This window comes from Arvicola amphibius, chromosome 9, assembly GCF_903992535.2.
Source record: "Arvicola amphibius chromosome 9, mArvAmp1.2, whole genome shotgun sequence".
Classification (NCBI taxonomy): Eukaryota; Metazoa; Chordata; class Mammalia; order Rodentia; family Cricetidae; genus Arvicola; species Arvicola amphibius.
The window spans coordinates 54616093-54635460 of record NC_052055.2 but is presented as its reverse complement, the minus strand read 5'-3'; the positions used below and the strand labels follow the sequence as shown (position 1 = coordinate 54635460).

Below are 19368 nucleotides of genomic sequence, written 5' to 3'. Positions count from 1 at the left end.
TTTAGTAATGTATGTAGCACCATGAGGGGAGGCTTACCAGGAAGATTCTAGCCTACGTCCATCTTGGGTCAGAGCTTCATTTCATCTGACTCACTTCCCTTCTTCCCAGCATTCTGTCTGTCTACTCCACCCACCTATGTTCTGACCTATCAGGCCAAGCAGTTTTCTTTATTAATTAACCAATGAAATCAACAGATTGATAGAAGACCCTCTTCCATCACACACACACACAGTGCACAAAGAAAGTAAATGTTGGTGTTATTGAACTTGCAGCATAGGAGGGCTACCTTTTGAGGATACGGCAACCATATTGCTTATTAAACATGAGTCATTGGTTTTGGGGCTTTTGAAAACATGACCTTTTTCTTTTCTTTTTTTCTTTACAGATGAAGAAAACAGAAATAATGCTGGTACCTCTGGCCTTTTGTACAGTGGAGCGGACAGATGTCCAATATGTCTTAGTTGCTTGTTAGGAAAGGAAGTTGGTTTTCCAGAAAGTTGTAATCATGTCTTCTGTCTGACCTGTATTCTTAAGTGGGCAGAGGTAATAAATTACTGCATTTAATTTCCTGTTATAGTTTTATTTCACTTAAAGAGTTGCTACTGCCTTTCATGAATTTTTCATATTAAGGTATTTTCCCACTACTATAGTCAAATTTCCCTGTCTGTTCAATTTCCGTCTGCATATTTCCTTCTAATTGTTTTTTACTTAGCGTTTTTATTCTTTTATATAATTAAAGAATTTATATTTATACTTTGAAGAAAATCTTACAAGAAGAGCAGGCCAAACAGCTTTCTGACTCTTTTAGGGTATTATATCTGCCTGCTCCTAATAACATTCTTGTGTGCTTTTTGTTTTATGTTTTCACACAGGTTTATTTGATTTCTTATGTTAACCTATGGAATAACAAGAACAGATGTGATGGTGTCTTTTTACTTTAAAGCTTAGGGATCTTGCATGTTAATGTCATGTAATTTGGCCCAGATTGCATATTTTGGGAGGGTGTTATCAATTTAGAATTATATAGTTATTAATTTTTAATTTATCATAAACTTATTTCAGAGTTTGAGTTACAGATTTTACTTTAGATTCTTTATAAAAATAAGAACCAAGATATCTTGGGCTTTGACTATACTGAATCAATTTGGGCCAAATAAGTTGAAGTGTATGTTAACCTTAAGCCCTGTTGTTATAAATTATAAAATAACAAATTTAGTGTTTTTATATCAGGTTTTGATTTATTATTTTGTGAGCATATTAAAAATTAGTAAAGAAATAAGTAAATTAGTAAAAATTAGTTGAGTCTTATTGTTTTTTCTTGTGTTTGGATGTTTCTTAATACCATGAAACACTATCTTCATGTATGCAAATGCTGTTTTTCTGGTTAACCTTTATAAGAGGTTCATTAGACTAGTTGAATTAATGAATATATGAAAAAACCTTTAATCTAGATTAAAAACCTAACTAGTCTTTGACAAGAAGAGACTAAGGATAGGTGAAAATGTATTTTTAGAAAAATAATATGAATTTGGGGAGAATATTGTTAAATGTTCATATGTAACTGCAGTGCTGATTATTGAAATAATGACTTTTCTCTACCACTCAACTACAGATGTAAATTTTATTGAATTTAGTGCATCTGTGATATATATGTATTTAACTGGGTGGGAGTTGAGAAACCTTGTTATTGCATGAGTTGAGTTGAAGGTTTCAGTCTTTTTCCTGATTGTGTTCAGTGACTATATAATTATGAACTTCAAAATAATGTGTGTTTTTCTTTAAGACAATTAGAATGTATATACATGATTCTCCTTCCTTCCTTTACCACCTCAAGTGCATCTTTCAACATAAACTTTATCATGATGTACATGTTACAGGTTTCTCTGGGGTACGTATTGAGAAGTTGTAATGGCTATACATACATATAGATTATATGTAATTTAATGGCACTAAACAGTGGTAAATATATTTTAACTCATTTTAAATTTGAAAATACTTTGCAATATATGTAATGTCAACACCTTTTTTCATATAATGTATTCCTTGCTTTTTGTTAACTTTGTAAAAATTTATTTTTAATTGTGTGTGTGTGTGTATGCGTGTGGGAGTATGTGCCTACAAGGCCAAAAGAGGATGTCTGAGCCCTTGGAGTTGGAGTTACAGCTAATTGTGAGCTGCCGACATGGGTGCTGGAAACCAAACCTGAGTCTTCCTAAGAGAATTCTGCAAGAGAGCAGTGCATGTTCCTAACCGCTTAGCCATCTCTCCAGCCCTAGTATTTTTTAAAAAATGTAAACAATTTATTGAAGTGAATTTGCTTTTCAGAAGCAAGTTATGTGTACTATTGTACTGCTGTCTTAAGTTGTGACTACGGGGTAATGTGGAGTTGTTGTGCTGTTTCACAAAGTAAGTAACCTTGGAAGGAGAGAAGAGAACATTCAGAACTAGTTCATTATTCCTAGTTGGAGATAGCAGCCATTAGTAAACCATTAAATTGACCAGTAACAATAGAGAAATCATATAAAAATATTGTTCATTACAAATCATGAATAAATGCAGGCTTACAGAGTTACTTAGACTTCTAAATTTTCATTCAGTCTTTTGTTCTGATAACAATTAGATGCTTTTTAAATTATGTAAATGCTTTGGCAAACAGAATCAGATTTTAATTTCATTTTTTTATTGTCACCATTAAAGGACTTTCTACTAATTTTTTTCAACCTCCTGTTTAAATAGTTATGCAGTCTGTTTCAGATTTAGTACTGGAAATAAATGCTATGTTTAGAGACCCTTGCAGGTTATATTTTCTATTCTTTCATTTATTTCACTATTTTAATGTTTATTTTATGTACAAAGTAAGGACTCTAGACTCTAGAGTAATTTGCAGACATCTCAAGAATAGCCTAAAGTTAAAATAATTTTTAAGAATTTTTAGTTTAAAATTTTACTAATGTCCATTTCTAGGAGAGGCATAGATATCAAAGTAAAATTGTGGTACTTGGATAAGAAAAGCATAGATAAGAAAAAGCATAGGATGCGTTCTGGATCATTTTTCTAGGTTTTTGTGTCTTTCAGAGATTCAGCTTTGCTGCAGCTTGTAGTTGAGGTTTACTGAAGTATGATTAAGAATGGGCATCAAGGCCAGGCGGTGCGGGAGGCAGAGGCAACAAGGCCAGCCTGGTCTACCAGAGCTAGTTTCAGGACTGGCTCCAAAGCAACACAGAGAAACCATGTCTCAAAAAAAAAAAAACAAGAAAAGAAAAGAAGGGGTATCAAGCACACCCTTCCTTTTCCACCTTATTTTAAGCATTGAAGAAATTCTTATATGAAACTGGTTATTTAGAAAAGTTTCAATGTATTTTAGTCTAATATTTTTATTTTGTACAGACTCCTGAAATTTTTTATATCCCTAAAGTACTTATTCCTCAAATAAAAGTTAGTTTGAATTTCTTCGTGCTCTAAAGTCTTGTTTCTGTGGTTAAACAAACAAACAAACAAAATTGAAGTAGTAAAGTAACTGACAGTATGTGGTCTCTAGGAATGTCATAGAATTCACTTTACTTAGGAAGAAGGTTTTAGCTTAATTTCCCCTGTACCATTTTCGTGGCCCCAGAATCTAAAGGCCTGCTGTAGGTATACTAGAACAGGTTGAACCTCTTACGACTATGTTCAGTTAAGAGGTTCCTTAGATGGCAAGGCTCTTATCTTAAAAGTACAGCCAGGATACATAGAGTTCTGAAAAGCCGATATGGTGTTGTACATGTACCGTCACAGTATTTGTGAAGCTGAGATAGGATTGTCACAGGTTAAGAGGGCAGGTAGCTTGGGATACATAGCAAGTACCAGGCCATGCAGGATGGTACACCAAGACTTTGTCTTAAATAAGGGAAAGGGGGAATAGAAGAAAAAGAAATAGAACAAAAATATAATTGGCAGAAGTACCCTGTTGACAGTTTTAGTAAGCCATTACTATTGCAGCTAAGAGTCTTGAAATTTAGAAAAGGCCTTTGTCCTGATAAGTGTGATAGAGCCAGTGTGCTTTTACCTTTCCACTTAAAAGGTTTCTTTTTCTTACATACTGCTATTCCTCATCTGGAGAGATGACTGGGCAATTATGAGCATTGGTTCCCAGCACCCACGTGGTGGTTCACAATAGTTTGTAACTCCGCTTCCAGGGGATTTTACATAATTTTCTGACTTCTGTGGTACATGTGAGAACACACACACACACACACACACACACACACAGTAGGAGGCCACTAGTTCCTGGCTGCTCAGCCCTGAAATAATCACTCAGAAACTATATTATTTGCAATACTGTTTGGCCAATACCTTAAGCATATTGCTAGCCTAGCTTTTACATCTAGAATTAGCCCATTTCCATTATTTTATATTTTATCATGAGGCTTGTGGCCTACTGGCAAGGTTCCAGCTAAGAGCTCTGCTTCTTTCTCCTCTGGTGACTACATGGTGTCTTCTGGCTCCACCTTTCTTCCAGCATTCAGTTTAGTTTTCCCTGCCTAGCTCTACTCAACCCTATCACAGTTTCTTTATTCATTAACCAATAAAAGCAACACATAGAAAGAAGGACCTCCCACATCTCTCTCTCTCTCTCTCTCTCTCTCTCTCTCTCTCTCTCTCTCTCTCTCTCTCTCATGCGAGCACACACACACAAATATATTTTTTAAAATAGAGCTTTGAGCACACAGAACTTTAACTTCAGTTATCTGAGTTTGCCCTTTTAAAAATACAAAGGCGAAGCCGGGCGGTGGTGGTGCACGCCTTTAATCCCAGCACTCGGGAGGCAGAGGCAGGCGGATCTCTGTGAGTTCGAGACCAGCCTGGTCTACAAGAGCTAGTTCCAGGACAGGCTCCAAAGCTACAGAGAAACCCTGTCTCGAAAATCCAAAAAAAAAAAAAAAAAAAAAAAAAAATACAAAGGCGAAGGCTAGAAAAGTTGGATGCATCAGTGGAAGTAGTGACCACTGATAATATTTACGATCCTCTACAGAGGCGATACCTCACCTGTATGTACTGAGTAAGAAGAGTGGCTTTTACTTTGGGTTTGGGTATTTAAAAAGTTATGGATTGAGAACTTGGCATGAGAATGCTTTGAGAAGTATTGCATGATTAAAGGTTTAATAGTTCATACTACATTTAGTGTTGGTGCTGAGGATTGAACTGAACTCAGTGTTGAGTATACTAAGTACATCTTCTGCACTGAGCTGGATGTGCTGCATTACAAGGGCGTGTGGTATTTGTGCTGTGTGTAACTACTATAGTCTTGATAACTACTGAGGGTTCTTTTTATCTTATATATTTTTAAAGTATTAAAAAATGTAATTAGTCTCTACATAAGGAAATTGTTGAACTTACTTAACTCAATCCTCTGTTCCTCTGGAATGCTGACAACTTTAGTCTGAGAATGAAAGGTTAATGAAGTCAAACTGGGCAGTTAGCAAAGGCAGTCTCCTGAGAACAGAAATGAAGATACCCTCAAGATGACACGGAGCTCTTGAAGGGCAGTGTACACACAGGTGCAAGCGTGTCTTTGGATAGATTAAACAGCAGAGGTTAAGAAAGCAGTGACACCTGTTACCTAAAGACTATAAGAATATATGTGAGAATCTTCATTTAATATTTTTTTACCAGTCAGGTAAATTAATCTTTAGATACATATTTCTATATAGGCTAGTTGTAAATGTCAGAATATTTAAAATGATTTATATAGTCAATTTACTGAATTTTCTGTTTGTATACTAGAAAAAGAGCATTAATTATTAGATGTCAGACAACATTAGAGAAAGTACATTATTACCCTAGTGTTAACAGTGTATCTTGGTGAATGTGCAAATATTCCTTTTGAGTGGGTATATTGAATGCATTCTTAGTGTTAATTTCATCGTTGACAGCCATTAATTTTATGAATATGCTTCTGAAAGCTGGTGTAAAGAACCAGATGTCTGCTGGAGGTAGTGGTGCCTTTAATCTTTAATCTCAGCACTCAGGAGGCAGAGGTAGGCGGTTCTCTGAGTTTGAGGCCAGCCTCATCTACAGAGCAAGTTCCAGGATAGCCAAGGCTCCACAGAGAAACCCTGTCTCAAAAAAAGTAAAAGAAAAAGAAAGAAAAAACAACCACCTGTGCATTGGCGAAGGCTGTTTTGAATGAATGTTTAGATATGATAGGGAACATGTAGCATGGCTCCATGTTGGCAAGCTACGGATGGCTAATTGTGTTGGAACTATTACTGAGAAAAGGATAAAGGTCAACAGTTCTAAAATAAGCACCAACCTCTAATGGTTTGCATCCCTAAATTATCTTTGATTTTGAACTGTAATTTTGTGCATAATATGCTTTATTCCTTAGTGGCAGAGATAGGTGTTGTAGATACCCATGAATAGGAAGATCTACCTGTAAGCATAGGTATTGAGACTTAGTGTTTAAACACGTCCTTTAACACTTGCTTCTCTCTCTCTAGGAGGGGCTATCTATAGGCAGCCTATGTGATTGAGGATAGAGCAGCATCAGGAAGCAAGAAATGTTAGAAACCAAGAATCCTGAATTCCCAAATAAGGAAGGTTTCCTGTTGTTACATTTAAATATGGGTTTGTCTGAGCTGGGAATTTACAACGCTTCAGAATACTAGGGTATGTTTTACTGAAATCATTAGGAAAGATTTTTTTTTTTATCAAAATTGCCTCCTATAACAGTACAGAGCATTGCTGTAAGATGTGCGCTCTGTTTTTAATACACATTACATTGTAAAACAGTGAGCAAGTTCTATGAACTGTAGTTGTATTGTAAAGTTGAATGGTGTTCTTAGATACTTCGGTTATGAAACTAATTAGATACTTAAAATTACTTGAAGTCACATATTAAATAGGTAAATAATGATATTTTTGTTGTATGGTGAAGAATTAAAATGGTAAACATAAAATTTAGCATATAAAAGTTTAATAGTCTTTAAAGTTAAACTCTTTTAAAATGTTAATTTTTATCCATTAGCCTTAAATAGAAGCTTTTTAAAACTTGAAGCTTAAAAATTCAGTTAATATTTGTGACCAAACAAACCACTTTGAAAACTATACTTTGAAGACCAGTGTCTTGGGATTTTCTCACTATCTACTAAATGTAAGGATGAGAATCCTTTGGGAATGCCTTAAACTAGCCAATCTAAGCCATTTAAAAATAAAACAAACCCTGGTGTAAACTTTTTCTATTAAAGCTGTATAATTATCACATGATGTGTGATTTGATACTTGTACATATTAATGAACTTGATGTGAAAGGTTATATTAAGGGAAATAACAGTTCTTAATTTTTTAATATTTTGATTTTTTCCATTGACTTCTATAATTATTTTATTTACATATACTTTGAAAATGGAGAATAGATACTAGATTTTTATTTTCTTCCTGAAGTGCTCTTCTACAATGTATGTTTTTTAAGATTACATTTGGGCAGCATTGCTTCCCAGCAAAGGTTTTTTTTATCTTACCTTTCTGGGCTAATTTTTTACTTAAACTTTTCCTACCTGGAGAGGGTAATGCAATTTTAAGATTCTAGTGTTTATTACATCATCTCGAGGAAAGATAAGTGTGTCCATATTATAACACATACTAGTTGTTTCTCATTACTGTACCTTTTTCTGGTTTTCCTTTGTTGTGTGTTTTTGTTATAGCAGTGGAGATCCTTATTTAAATGGGTCTAGTCAGATCCAAAGCAGTTAGTCACAGTAGAAAAAGGAATGGCAATCCTGCCCCAAACCTACATATTTGAAACAGATCAGAGCAGAGTGGCTAAGGTTAAAACCTTGTACTTTAAATTGCAGAGGAGCCGGGCGATGGCACTTGCCTTTAATCCCAGAGCTCAGGAGGCAGTGACAGGTGTATCTCTGTGAGTTCAAGGCCAGCCTGGTCTACAAGGACTAGTTCCAGGACAGCCAGGGCTGTTACACAGAGAAACCCTGTCTCGAAAAACCAAAAAAAAAAAAAAAAAAAAAAAGAAAGAAAAAGAAAATAAAAACCAAAGATAAATTAATGAAAAAAAAACAAGGGAAAGAATGGTGGTCAACTTATTTAGAGAGGAAATTTAATAAGGAAAACAATGAGACCATATAATTTTATCCACTGATTTGATACATAAATTTTTGGGGGTCATAGATTTATTATACTTAGCCCAGCAAAATAAATCATTTATGCAATCGTGTTTCTTATTTTTATATGTATCACATTGTAAATTTTCCTTTTGTTAGTTTTTTTAGGTTTTTGTTAGTGTAGTTAAACTAGATCTTATGTAGGAACTAGTGTATACCACATATTTTTCTAAGAATTTCAAACAATTAATTACCATAGAAAGCTTAAAGCTCATTTATTCCTATTTTCACAAGTTACATACTTAAAGCACAGAGAATCTGTGTAACAGGGCCCATATTTGGACAAAACAGGAAATATGAAAGAAAGTACATACAGAGTTTTTGTGCATCTTGTTTTTCAACAAACACTTTAAATGAAGTAAATATTTTCATTTATTCATTGTTTAATCTTCCAAATTGCCTTTAAAATGTAAATAAAAATATTTGAAAACTTTGGAAAAATGGAAAACAATGGACAGGTTGTACTCTATATAGTTTCAATATAAATGTTAAGAATGTATCCTCTTAAACACTTTATAGTTAATGCTGACTAACAAGCAGTTGCATTGTTAAGACATCAGTTCATTGAGTTAATCCCAGCACTCGGAGGCAGAGGATCTCTGTGAGTTCGAGGCCAGCCTGGTCTACAAGACCTAATTTTCAGGACAGGCTTCAAAGCTGCAGCGAAACCCTGTCTCAAAACAACAACAACAACAACAACAAAAAAATGTATTTGAAATACATTGTTATTACGGTGCAGAGTACTTTTTTTTTTTTTTTTTGCTACTTTTAAAACACTTTGGGTAGCAAATTAATAGCATCCTAAATCCTGAGAATTTGGAAGTGCCTTAATGTGTCTTGTCAGAAGTGATTTATTGTAGTAAGGCCATGTTTTCTCTTTTCAGGGTGATGAAACATTCTTGTGTGACTCAGTTTATATTTTAGCTGCTTTTTAATAACTCCATGAATTTTGTCAGAATGTGTTGTTATACAACCAGGGGCCACATAACATTTTTCAGTAAGGAATAGTATAAGGTGAACTACTTAAATTCTACAACTATTTTTGATCTTTTAGACAATTTCATTAAATTGTTAGAATTCTTTTTTTACCTGTGTAGCTATAGTTACTAGTAATGTTATTAGGTTGTTTTTATTCTTATCCTAGTACAAAAGTTTGTCTTAAATTAATTTCACAGTATAAATACATTCTTCTACATACATTTAACAATAGAATTATAGTTGATACATACAAACTTTTGAAAGCATAAGAATATATATCAAAATTAGGTTGATTTCTAATTCTAAAATAATTAAAAGACAAATTTCCTTAAAAAATAAAAAACACATGATTAAATTAGAAGAAGACTGGAAACCTAATGTAAAAATTAGAGTATGGATGGATTTTTCCTTTAAAGAAACTTTTTAATGTAGTCTTAAAAATAAGAATATATGTTCAACCTTATGAATTAAGAGAAAAGAAAACTAAAGTTCATGACATATCATGATGTTAAGAAAAATTGCTTTGAACCAGTGTCTGATTCAAACAATGCAATTTATCATCAATTTTAATATTAAAAAGATTTGTGTCTATTGGGTAGCAGCAAAACTATGTAAGTACTTAACTTCTGGAGGGATTATTTGGAACCAACGAGACTGGGGGAATGCTTCATTCTTCCATATTTTAATCATGTTCTCATTGCTAACAACTATTTATTCAAAATAATTTGGCAGAAATGTTAAATCATAGGGTATTAATGTAAACGGCTTCCTTAAGGCATTCTCTCTATAGCCGGTTTAGAATTTCACAAGCTTAGCATTCTAGCCAGCCTCACATGGCAGAGCAGTAGGTGTGAAGTAGTCACTGGAGCAGCACGTCCTAATGTGTCTTAGCGGGTATGTGACATCTCATGATCTCTTTACTCCAGTTAGTATCACTTAGTGAGCATTCGAGTGAGTGAAGCAAACTTGAGGTGCTTGTGCTTTTGTGGTATGGTACAGTCATTTCCTCTCCGCTTTGAAATTAGAAAAGTATATTTCTGTGGTAGTGGAAAATTATAACTATTAATGTAGTTTAATTGTAACCTCTTCTAAACACACAATTGTAAATATATAATTTCTAATCACTTCTCAGATATTGGCTTCTTGTCCAATCGACCGGAAACCTTTTCAGGCCGTGTTTGAACTTAGTGCATTTGAAGGTTGTGCTAAGGTAAGTTTAGATTTCATTGAGTTTATGGAGCTACTTTGTTTTGATAAAAAATGTTTAAAAAATCGTTCACCTTTAGGTTTAATGTGTGTCATCATTTTTCTCTAGTATGGCAAGCTCATAGCTTTCAACACTGGTAACTAAAATACTGGACCTTGAGTGGGCATACCGTAGTGGTTACCTTATTGTACAGATGTGGTAGATGAGATGCTTTAAAAGAAGTGTTGGATTTAACTATAGAATTATTGGTATATTATTTGTGTTTTAATAAATAAAACTTGCCTGAAGATCAGAGGGCTAAGCAGCCATACTAGTCAGTCTTACAGGCCAGGGAGTGGTAGTGTCACCTTTAATCCCAGAATTTGGGAATCTCGGGCAGACAGATCTCTGTGAGTTCAAGGTCACCTGGGCCACACAAGATGGAAACTGTCTCAGAGAGCTCACACAAAGGTGATCCCAGCACTCGGGAGGTGGAGGCAGGCGCTCCGGGACTGGGTTGAGAGAGTAATAAAAGGTGGGAGGAGACAGGTGCTCGTTGCAGTCTGAGATTCGGTGGAGACAGGTCTCACCCCTTTGGTCTGAAGATATGGTGGAGGTAAAGGTCTGTAGTGGTTGGCTGCGTTGCTTTTCTGATCTTCAGGTTGAACCACAATATCTGTCTCTGGGTTTTTATTATTTGTGCTACAATAGAATACTTACATTTCCAAAGTACCATCAGCATGATTGTTTTCCTGTATTTTGAAACAGTTTTTAGTTGGGCAGCACTTTGAATACATATATTTCATCAAAAAAAGTTTTAATTGGAGTATTGCATTCAAAGATACGTCCATAAATCTTAAGCTCCAATAGCTAAAAGCCATTCTTATGAAAAACAAAATTTGGAGACTAGCTAAATAAAATTAAAAATAAATGACATCTTTGTATTTAAATGCCATTGATGTTATTTAGTATGAGTCATTATTATATTTAAAAAATTTTTTAGTTTTTCGAATTAAAATATAATTAGGTCTTTTTACCTTCCCCTCCCTCCAGCTCCTCTCAGGTCTCTTGCCTTACTAGCGCTCAGATTCATGACCTCTGGCCTCTTTCTTAATTGTTGTTACATAGATAAGCTTGCATGTATTTATATCTATATGTCCCTAAATATATAAACATAATCTACTCAGTATGTAATGTTACTGTATGTATATGATTTTACGGCTGGTCACTTGGTATTAGATAGCCAACTGGGGGATTGTTTCCTGAGAAGATAATTTCTTCTGCTCTTAGCATCCTTTAGGTAGCTTTAGTTCTTTGTCTAGGGTTGAAGCCCTGTGGGATTTCCCACCTCCATGTTAGTATATCTGTTGGGGCCATCCTTGTTGGGGTCTTGTTTAGGCAGCCATATTGGTGAGACTTCATGGGTGTAGCTTCTCTGACATCTAGGACACTCAGTCTCATAGCAGACATCCTGTTCCTCTGACTCTTATAAATGATTAATATTTTTATTGTTGATTTTTGGCTTGTTAAAAAGAAGAAAATAAATAGAAACATTCCTGAGTTCATGAGGAAAAGAGGAAGATAGGACAGGACAGTGGTGAGTAAGTAAGATGTATGAGAAATATAATAAATATATGACAATAAATGATAGTTTATTCCATAGACAATGTGTGTGATGCATCTATGAGAAAAACTGCTGTCCATGACAGTTTAGTTACTGGTGGGGAGGGTATAGAAAAACAACTATTTTAGTATTAGTTTTCAGTGTAGGTATTTTTAACTTGTTTTGATCTATTTTTATTCATGAGTCTTGATATAAAGTGCAAACAGTATTGCAATACAAATAAAATATGTTAAAGAAAGGTTTGTGAGCTGGGGAGATAGCCTAGGCAGTAAAATGCATAGACGCATAAGTAGTTGAGTTCCATGTCTACATTTAAAAATAATTGTAGGGGTAGTGTGTGCTGTGACCTTTGCCTTGGTCTTGCTGGCCGGCAGCATAGCTTACTTAGCAACTAGTTCGAGGCCTATTAGAGACTTGGCCTTGGAAACAGAAATCTGAGTGGTGCTTGTGAGAAAATACTGACGCCTTCCTTTGGCCTTCACAAGCATGCGATTACTTGGAAATAAACATATACACAAAACAGAAGGATCTGGTTGTTATAATTGCTTATCTGTTTACCAAATATTCAAATTACCAAAATATCTTGGAGAAAAGTGTTAAGATAATACAAGTTTTAATAGAGTCTTTGGAAGACAAACTGTTTTCACCATTTTTATAAAATTACATTTCTAAAGATATTTGTATGCTGCCCTGGCTCGTCTGGGATTCTTGGTTTGTCCTCTTCATTCTCCCGAGTGCACAATGTCAGTCTGTGACTGCGCTTTTCAGTGAGATACTCCTGTCTCGTTAGTCTGTAATTACGAGGGAGAATTGAAAAGCTATCTGCAGTGTTGGTATACTTCTCTAATAGTTGTGCTTTTCTTATAGATTCAAGTAAAAAGAGAGTTGAGAGAAATAAAAGACAAGGAAAGTGAAAGGTCTTTTAAGAAACAACTCTCCTATCATGAAAGTTCCAAAAGCGATAAAAGGTTAGTGATCAGCTTTACAAGTGGGATTCGGTATGACCATGAGTAATTGGGTAAAAATAACTTTGGCAGCTTCATACTACAGATATATAGTACATTGAGATGAGGTTTACCTTCATTTCTTTTCTCCCTCCCCACTCCTGCTAAGTAAAGGGGTGTAGCAGCATTTTTGCCTCTATAAAGCTCCAGTTACAGTCGTTAGAGGAGAGAATGTTAAATGAATGGAAGGTGACACCCATGCATGCTTTTTTTTGCTAGGTACTTCCAATTGCTCCTTTAAAAAAGTAATAACCTCTCATACTTCTGTTCTGCAGGGCTCAGTAGCCAGTCATGATAAGTCAATAAAATTGCTTTAGTACTGAAATAATACAACTCATTTTATTAAAATCTAGTTTTGCCTGTTACTATTTGATCTGAGTTCATGAGAATATTTAACCATTATTATCTTCCAGTAGTATTAATAAAATTTATGCATAATAGATTTATTATGATGGGTAGTGAATTAAAAATTAATGAATATGCTGGGTGGTAGAGGTACAAACCATTAATCCCAGCAGCATTCAGGAGGCAGGAGGATCTCTTGAGTTAGAAGCCAACCTGGTTTACAGAGTGAGTTCCAGGACAGCCAGGGCTGCACAGAAAAGTATTGTCTTGAAAAACCATTTAAAAAGAAAAAAATAAGTGAACAAGGTTTTTAAAAAAATCTTTTAAACTTTTATCCATATCTACAGAAAAAGGATCCTCATTCGAGAAGATCTATTGTGTGAAAAATTTCATGACTTCAAGGTGTTGTATAGTAAGTAACTCTGCTCAATTTTGTTTGTGTGTGTGTTTGTGTGTGTGTGTTGTAACTTAGTGTTTGCCAGATCCTCTCCCTCCCCTTCCCCCCAAGACAGGGTTTCTCTGTGTAGCCCTGGCTGTCCTGGAACTTACTCTGTAGACCAGGCTGGGCCTCAAACTCAGAGATCTACCTCTCTTTGTCTCCTTATGGTTGGGATTAAAGGTGTGTGCTACTACTGCTGGCCCCAGATTTCTTAGTAATACTTTGATTTTGAAAATAGTTGATAGATCTCTTCACAATTACTTTACATTACCTTGCTTTCATGGAGGTCATTTGTGCTGTACCCTATTCTTTTTGTTCTGTGGGCTTAGGTTGAAGAAAGAAGGAAGGAAAGGAAGTGTGTGTCAAGAGAAAACTAAAGTTTTCTGATTACTTGGTGTTTAGTAGCCTATATTGTAGTCTTATTCCACATATTCAGGGAGGTGGCAAAATGTCCATAGATCTTAGACATTTGGAGTTTGGAGTATTTGCATAGATTGGCTGAGCATTACCTTAGGGCTCTTCTACCTTGGAGTGAATTTTAAGTTTGGTTTCTTCTTACCATTCGTAGTAAATTCAGCTTAAAAAAAAAGTCTCAGGCATTTCCCTTTTTGTTTTTCTTTTTTTTTGGGGGGGGGTGGTGTATGTAATGACTGTGTGTGTGTGTGTTCGTTCTTGCATTTGGAAGCTAGAGGTTGATCTTGGTGTCCTTTAATCAGTCTTTCACTCTAAGTTTTTGAGACAGGGTCTCACTAAACCAGAAACTAGATCATCAATTCCGTTAGATTGGCTGGCCATTAATCCCTTGGGATCCTCCTGTCCCTACTTCTCCACTCTGGGATTACAGGTGTCTGCTCCCTTAGTTGTTACGTGGGTTCTGGGGATTCAGATGCAGATCCCTGTGCTTATACAGCAAACATTTTACCACCTGAGCCATCTCTTTCAGGAATTTCATTTCTTTTTTTTTTTAAAGCATTTTTATTTATTTAATATTTATTATGTATACAACAATATTCTGTCTGTGTGTATGCCTGCAGGCCAGAAGAGGGTACCAGACCTCATTACAGATGGTTGTGAGCCACCATGTGGTTGCTGGGAATTGAACTCAGGACCTTTGGAAGAGCAGGCAATGCTCTTAACCTCTGAGCCATCTCTCCAGCTCCCTTTCAGGAGTTTCTTAAGGACATGCTTTCTCTATATAATTACTAATCTGTTAAATTTGTACTCAATCAATCAGACTTTGAATACTTGTTTATCACTCAGCTCACAGCTGCCTGTAATTCAGCTATGGGGATTCCATTGCCTCTGGACTCTGGGTACCAGCACTTAATATGTACAGACTCATACACAGACACACCACCCATATGTGCTTAAAAATAATAAAACAAATCTTAAAATAAAAAGAATATATGCTTTATACTGCCTAATTTGAGATTACATAGAAATAATTTCCAGATGAGACAAAGCAAAAAAGAAAAAGTGATAAGCAACATGGCAGCAGCATTGATGCAACAGATGCAATGCCAGTCAACACTTCAGATTTACTAAGGTCAGAGGAAGAACGAGGTGCTTGATCTGAATTGTCAGTGGCCAAATACCTCACTTTCCCTTGGGTAGCTCCTTCTTGAGATGAACACAGCTAACTGTCCTAATGTATAGGAAGCCCTAAATATGTTAATTGCATGTAAAGCTTAAAGACTTTTTTTTAAACATTTTTTTAAAAGTTAAATATTTGCATAAGGTTGATAGAAAATGTTGATTAGAATCATACCCCTAAGGCTCTAAGCATGACAGTTCTATTTATTGTAGCCTTACACATTTTCTCTTTATCTATGGTTTAGTAAGATAAGATGCAATTAGCATTTGGGAAGGTTTTTTTAATGCAAATAATATTAGATATGAAACACTTTTAGACACTTTGACATTCTTTATCAATGTCAAAGGTGTGTAGACTTCTGAAATAAAATGTGAGGCAAATAACCAGTAACCAGGTTCTGTTTTGTTTGTTTGCTTGTTTTATAGGAAACTTTTCAAACAATAAAATGAGGGAAAAGAAAAATGCCACAGTAAAGACAAAGAAGGTTTGTTGAAATAAAAAAAATACCTTTTTTTTTAGATAATAACATTTATAGTTATTTAGTGTTTAAGGTGCATACCAATACTTTAAGTAGTGTTGTTTCTGTTTTTTTAAAGAACTTTTTATGTTTTTAGGTTCGAAGATCAAATCAGTGTACAGATCCTTGTATGGGAAATTATATGTCCAGTTTGTCTTCCTGTGGCAGCCCCAGTGTGGGGCCTCAGACCCACAGAGCTTCCTGGTTCGTATTTGCTCTTTACACTTGGGTTTTAATCATAATTAACTTTCGGTAGAAAATTTGACTGGGCTTAATAAAAGTGATGAGAACTAATTTTTTTTTAATGTTGTTATTTCTATTGAAAAACAAACTAGTTCCGGCAAAGAAAAAACTTGTTATTTTGTGATAATCTCTGTTCTACAGTATTTGCCTATGTCAGTGGTCTTTGTTTTAGTAGTAAATTGCTGAGTATAATTTTGATATATGCTGGAGAAACAAGGTATTTGTGAAATTGTAAGAGGAGTACCTATTAAAACAGACCATTTTAGAGCTGATTCTGTCTTCCTTTGATGTATAGTGATTTATAGATAGATATTGAGTATATGTTTGTGTGATTTAAATACTGAATTTAGTTAAATAGTGAATTAAAATCACACAAATTTAACTGAATCAACAAAGTAGAACACAATTGTGATATTTTAGGGTTGGCAGAGTACTCAAGAACAGCTACCCTTTGTGAAAATCTAAGCTAAATCTATTTTTAGTTAAGATAACCACACCTCTTCTTATTTTCGCATTTTGTTCTAAAGTAGGACATGGTTGTCCTGAATAAGAATTTCTTTCACCAGTTGGAGTTAATATCTGATTAGAAAGTAGCCTAAATACCTCATCGTTAAGTACCCATGATGGAGCGCTGCTGTAGTCTGTCAGTGCAGCAGGTCGGCTTGGCTCCATAGTAAGTTTGAGACCATTTCACAAGGCGGACAGTATCTTGCCACATATTGTAGGATTCCAGGTGTAGTGTGCATTATTTAAATGTTTTGCTTTGTAGTGTAAAAAGTCTACTTATTGCAGGGATATGCTTATTTTGATAGTGTGGAAACTATTGCTATTATTTTACACTTGTTAATTGTTGGAATTCTAACGAAAGTTTAAATTTATTTTTTTAGTACAGAATCTGTAGAAGTCAGTGAAATCAGTGCATTGATTAGGCAAAAACGACAGGAATTGCAGTTGTCATGGTTTCCTAATACATTACCTGGAATTGGAAGGTAAAAATTGTTCACTAAAATTTATATGCTAATGTAAACCCCAAAACATCATTAAATTCTTAAGTACATGTTTCATATTTGATAGTATCATATCTTCTTAAGGAGTTTCTTTTACAAGTATAAATTAAAAGTATATAAAATGAAAAGTTAATTAAACTTTGTTTTTACAAATGCCTAATGAAGACTATCTGTGTACTATCTGCTGAGTCATTGTTTCTGTGTTTCTGTTTCCAAACATTCTTTTGTGAATAATGATTTAGTTGAGTGCCTGCTCTGCCCTGGCCTTCAGACTTTCTATAATCCAGTCCTTTTAAATAGTTCCAGGGCTGGTACAGTGCCAAATACACACTACAGCAAGCTGCTGCCTGCATTGATGAGGAATTCCTGAACTTTATATTCATTCTCCTTTAGAAGATTTTGTCACCATGATAGAATTCTGTATTTAATGCCTTCATTGTCTAGAAATGATGGAAAATAAATATAGAAAATGCTTGAAAAGTGGATTTTGATTGAATGCAGAAAATCTTGAGGACTCTTAACTGGTCCACACCATGCCTGACAAGTTTGAAAAGACATCACTCAGTTTAAGAATTTTAAAATGTAAATGTAGCATAAAAATTCTTTCAGTAGGTGACCTGAGGGAGGGAGAATAGTTCGGAAGAATGGGAGAAAGCTTACTGAAAAGATAGAAATGGTCCTTCTTATGTATGAATATACATATTGGCTAAAAGTCATCAATTATATACTTAAAGGAACTTACAGTTTATATTGAAGAGAATAAAAGTTAAAATCTTTTTTTAAAGACTAAATTCTTTTTTTTGAAGATGTATAATTATGTCTGCGTGTGTATGTGCATGTGTAAATACATGTGTGGGTGCCTTTGGATGCCATGGGAGGGATAGGATCTCTTGGAGCTGGAGTCACAGGCAGTTTGTGAGCCACACAGCATGCATGCTGGGAGCTGAACTAGAGTCCTCTGAAAGAGCAGCAAGTACCCTTAACCATTAAGACATTGTTCCATACTCCCAAGCAACATCTTGATAAAATGTTTCATTATTTAAAAGAGAAGCAACTATATCTGAATTCTTTATCTTGTTTTAACATAAAAATATGCCTTTAACTGGGTGTAGGTGGCTCAGGCCTATAAATCCCAGTGCTGGGGAGGCAGAGGCAGGTGGATCTCTGTGAGTTCAAGGCCAGCCTGGTCTACAGGGACAGGCTTCAAAACTACAGCAAAACCGTGCCTCGAAACCTCCCTCCCTCCCTCCCCCCAAAAAGCCTTTAAACATTGGATTTTTTTGTTTTGTTTCCTTTGCAAATTGTGACCATGTTTGGGTAGTGAATAACCTTGAGTTTATATGTTTAGGTATTTGGGCAAAAGCATAAGCTCTGCATTTTAATATTACTAATCTAATTTGGAGAATGCTGTAGTTTTAAGTTCCGAGCTCAGGTTTTAGACCACATAACTAAAGAAGCCTTTGCTTAAATTTTCAGAGTTGGTTTTGTACCTTGGAGTGTTGAGACAGAAGTCCTTCCTCTGATTGCCTCTGTGTTGCCAAGGACTATTTTACCAGCAAGTACCATGTCATTAGAAAATTTTGGTAAAGTTTGTGAATTTATTTTTTTGTTTTAAAAATAATTATTAGCTCCTTTTACTTTCACAAACATGTGAGTGTTGATGATTTAGAATAAGTTAATTAGAGTAACTCTTGACTATTTCTGTAAATGGGTATTTTCTGGCTTTGAAATCATTACCACTAGAGTGTGTGTGCACAGTGGATTATCATGTAGCCATTTAAAAGGGAGGAGCCCCGTCTTTTGTAATGAATGAACATGGAGTACATTGTGTTAGGTGATAGAATCCAGGCACAAAATGACAATAAACATAATTACCCTCATGTGGAATTGAGATCACCATGGCAGGTACCATGAAGTAGAGTGGGCTATGGTTGAGAAGTGAGATTGGGAAGTTACTGATCAAAGAGTACAAAGTCTGAGTAAGGAATAAGGGCAGTGGATCCAGTGTATATACGGTGATTATGTTAATAGTATCATCTTGGAGGTTGTGAAATTTCTACACCACACATACAAATACAACTATGGGAATGGTGTGTTAATTAGCTGGATTTTTTTGATTTTACAGTATGTACTTTATAATGTCATATGTGAAAAATACAGCTGCATGAATTTTCTAACTAGAAAATCTGTTCTATGTTTTTAAGACATGGAGAAACTGTCTTTGTTTAGGTTTTTAGTGTCTAAATCATGGCTACTTAGAAATCACATTTGCGA

The 19368-nt window shown here is 35.0% G+C and overlaps 1 protein-coding gene across 6 annotated transcripts in view; it reads left to right on the top strand.

The window, feature by feature from the left end:
• Positions 1 to 19368, top strand: part of Scaf11 (SR-related CTD associated factor 11) — a 45041-nt gene that overhangs the window by 16228 nt on the left and 9445 nt on the right. For 4 of the 6 annotated variants that reach the window (XR_005286774.2, XM_038341452.2, XM_038341453.2 and 1 more), the window contains exons 3-10: positions 387 to 544; positions 10268 to 10345; positions 12813 to 12913; positions 13642 to 13706; positions 15753 to 15811; positions 15942 to 16048; positions 16975 to 17076; positions 18571 to 18677. Coding sequence is in view for 5 of the 6 variants with exons in the window: in XM_038341452.2 (XP_038197380.1) it covers positions 387 to 544; positions 10268 to 10345; positions 12813 to 12913; positions 13642 to 13706; positions 15753 to 15811; positions 15942 to 16048; positions 16975 to 17076; positions 18571 to 18677 (777 nt within the window). In the remaining variant the exon portion in view is untranslated. Of the gene's footprint in view, positions 1 to 386; positions 545 to 6480; positions 6650 to 10267; positions 10346 to 12812; positions 12914 to 13641; positions 13707 to 15752; positions 15812 to 15941; positions 16049 to 16974; positions 17077 to 18570; positions 18678 to 19368 lie in introns of those variants that run through there. The other 2 variants (XM_038341454.1, XM_038341455.1) reach the window with 2 other exon arrangements.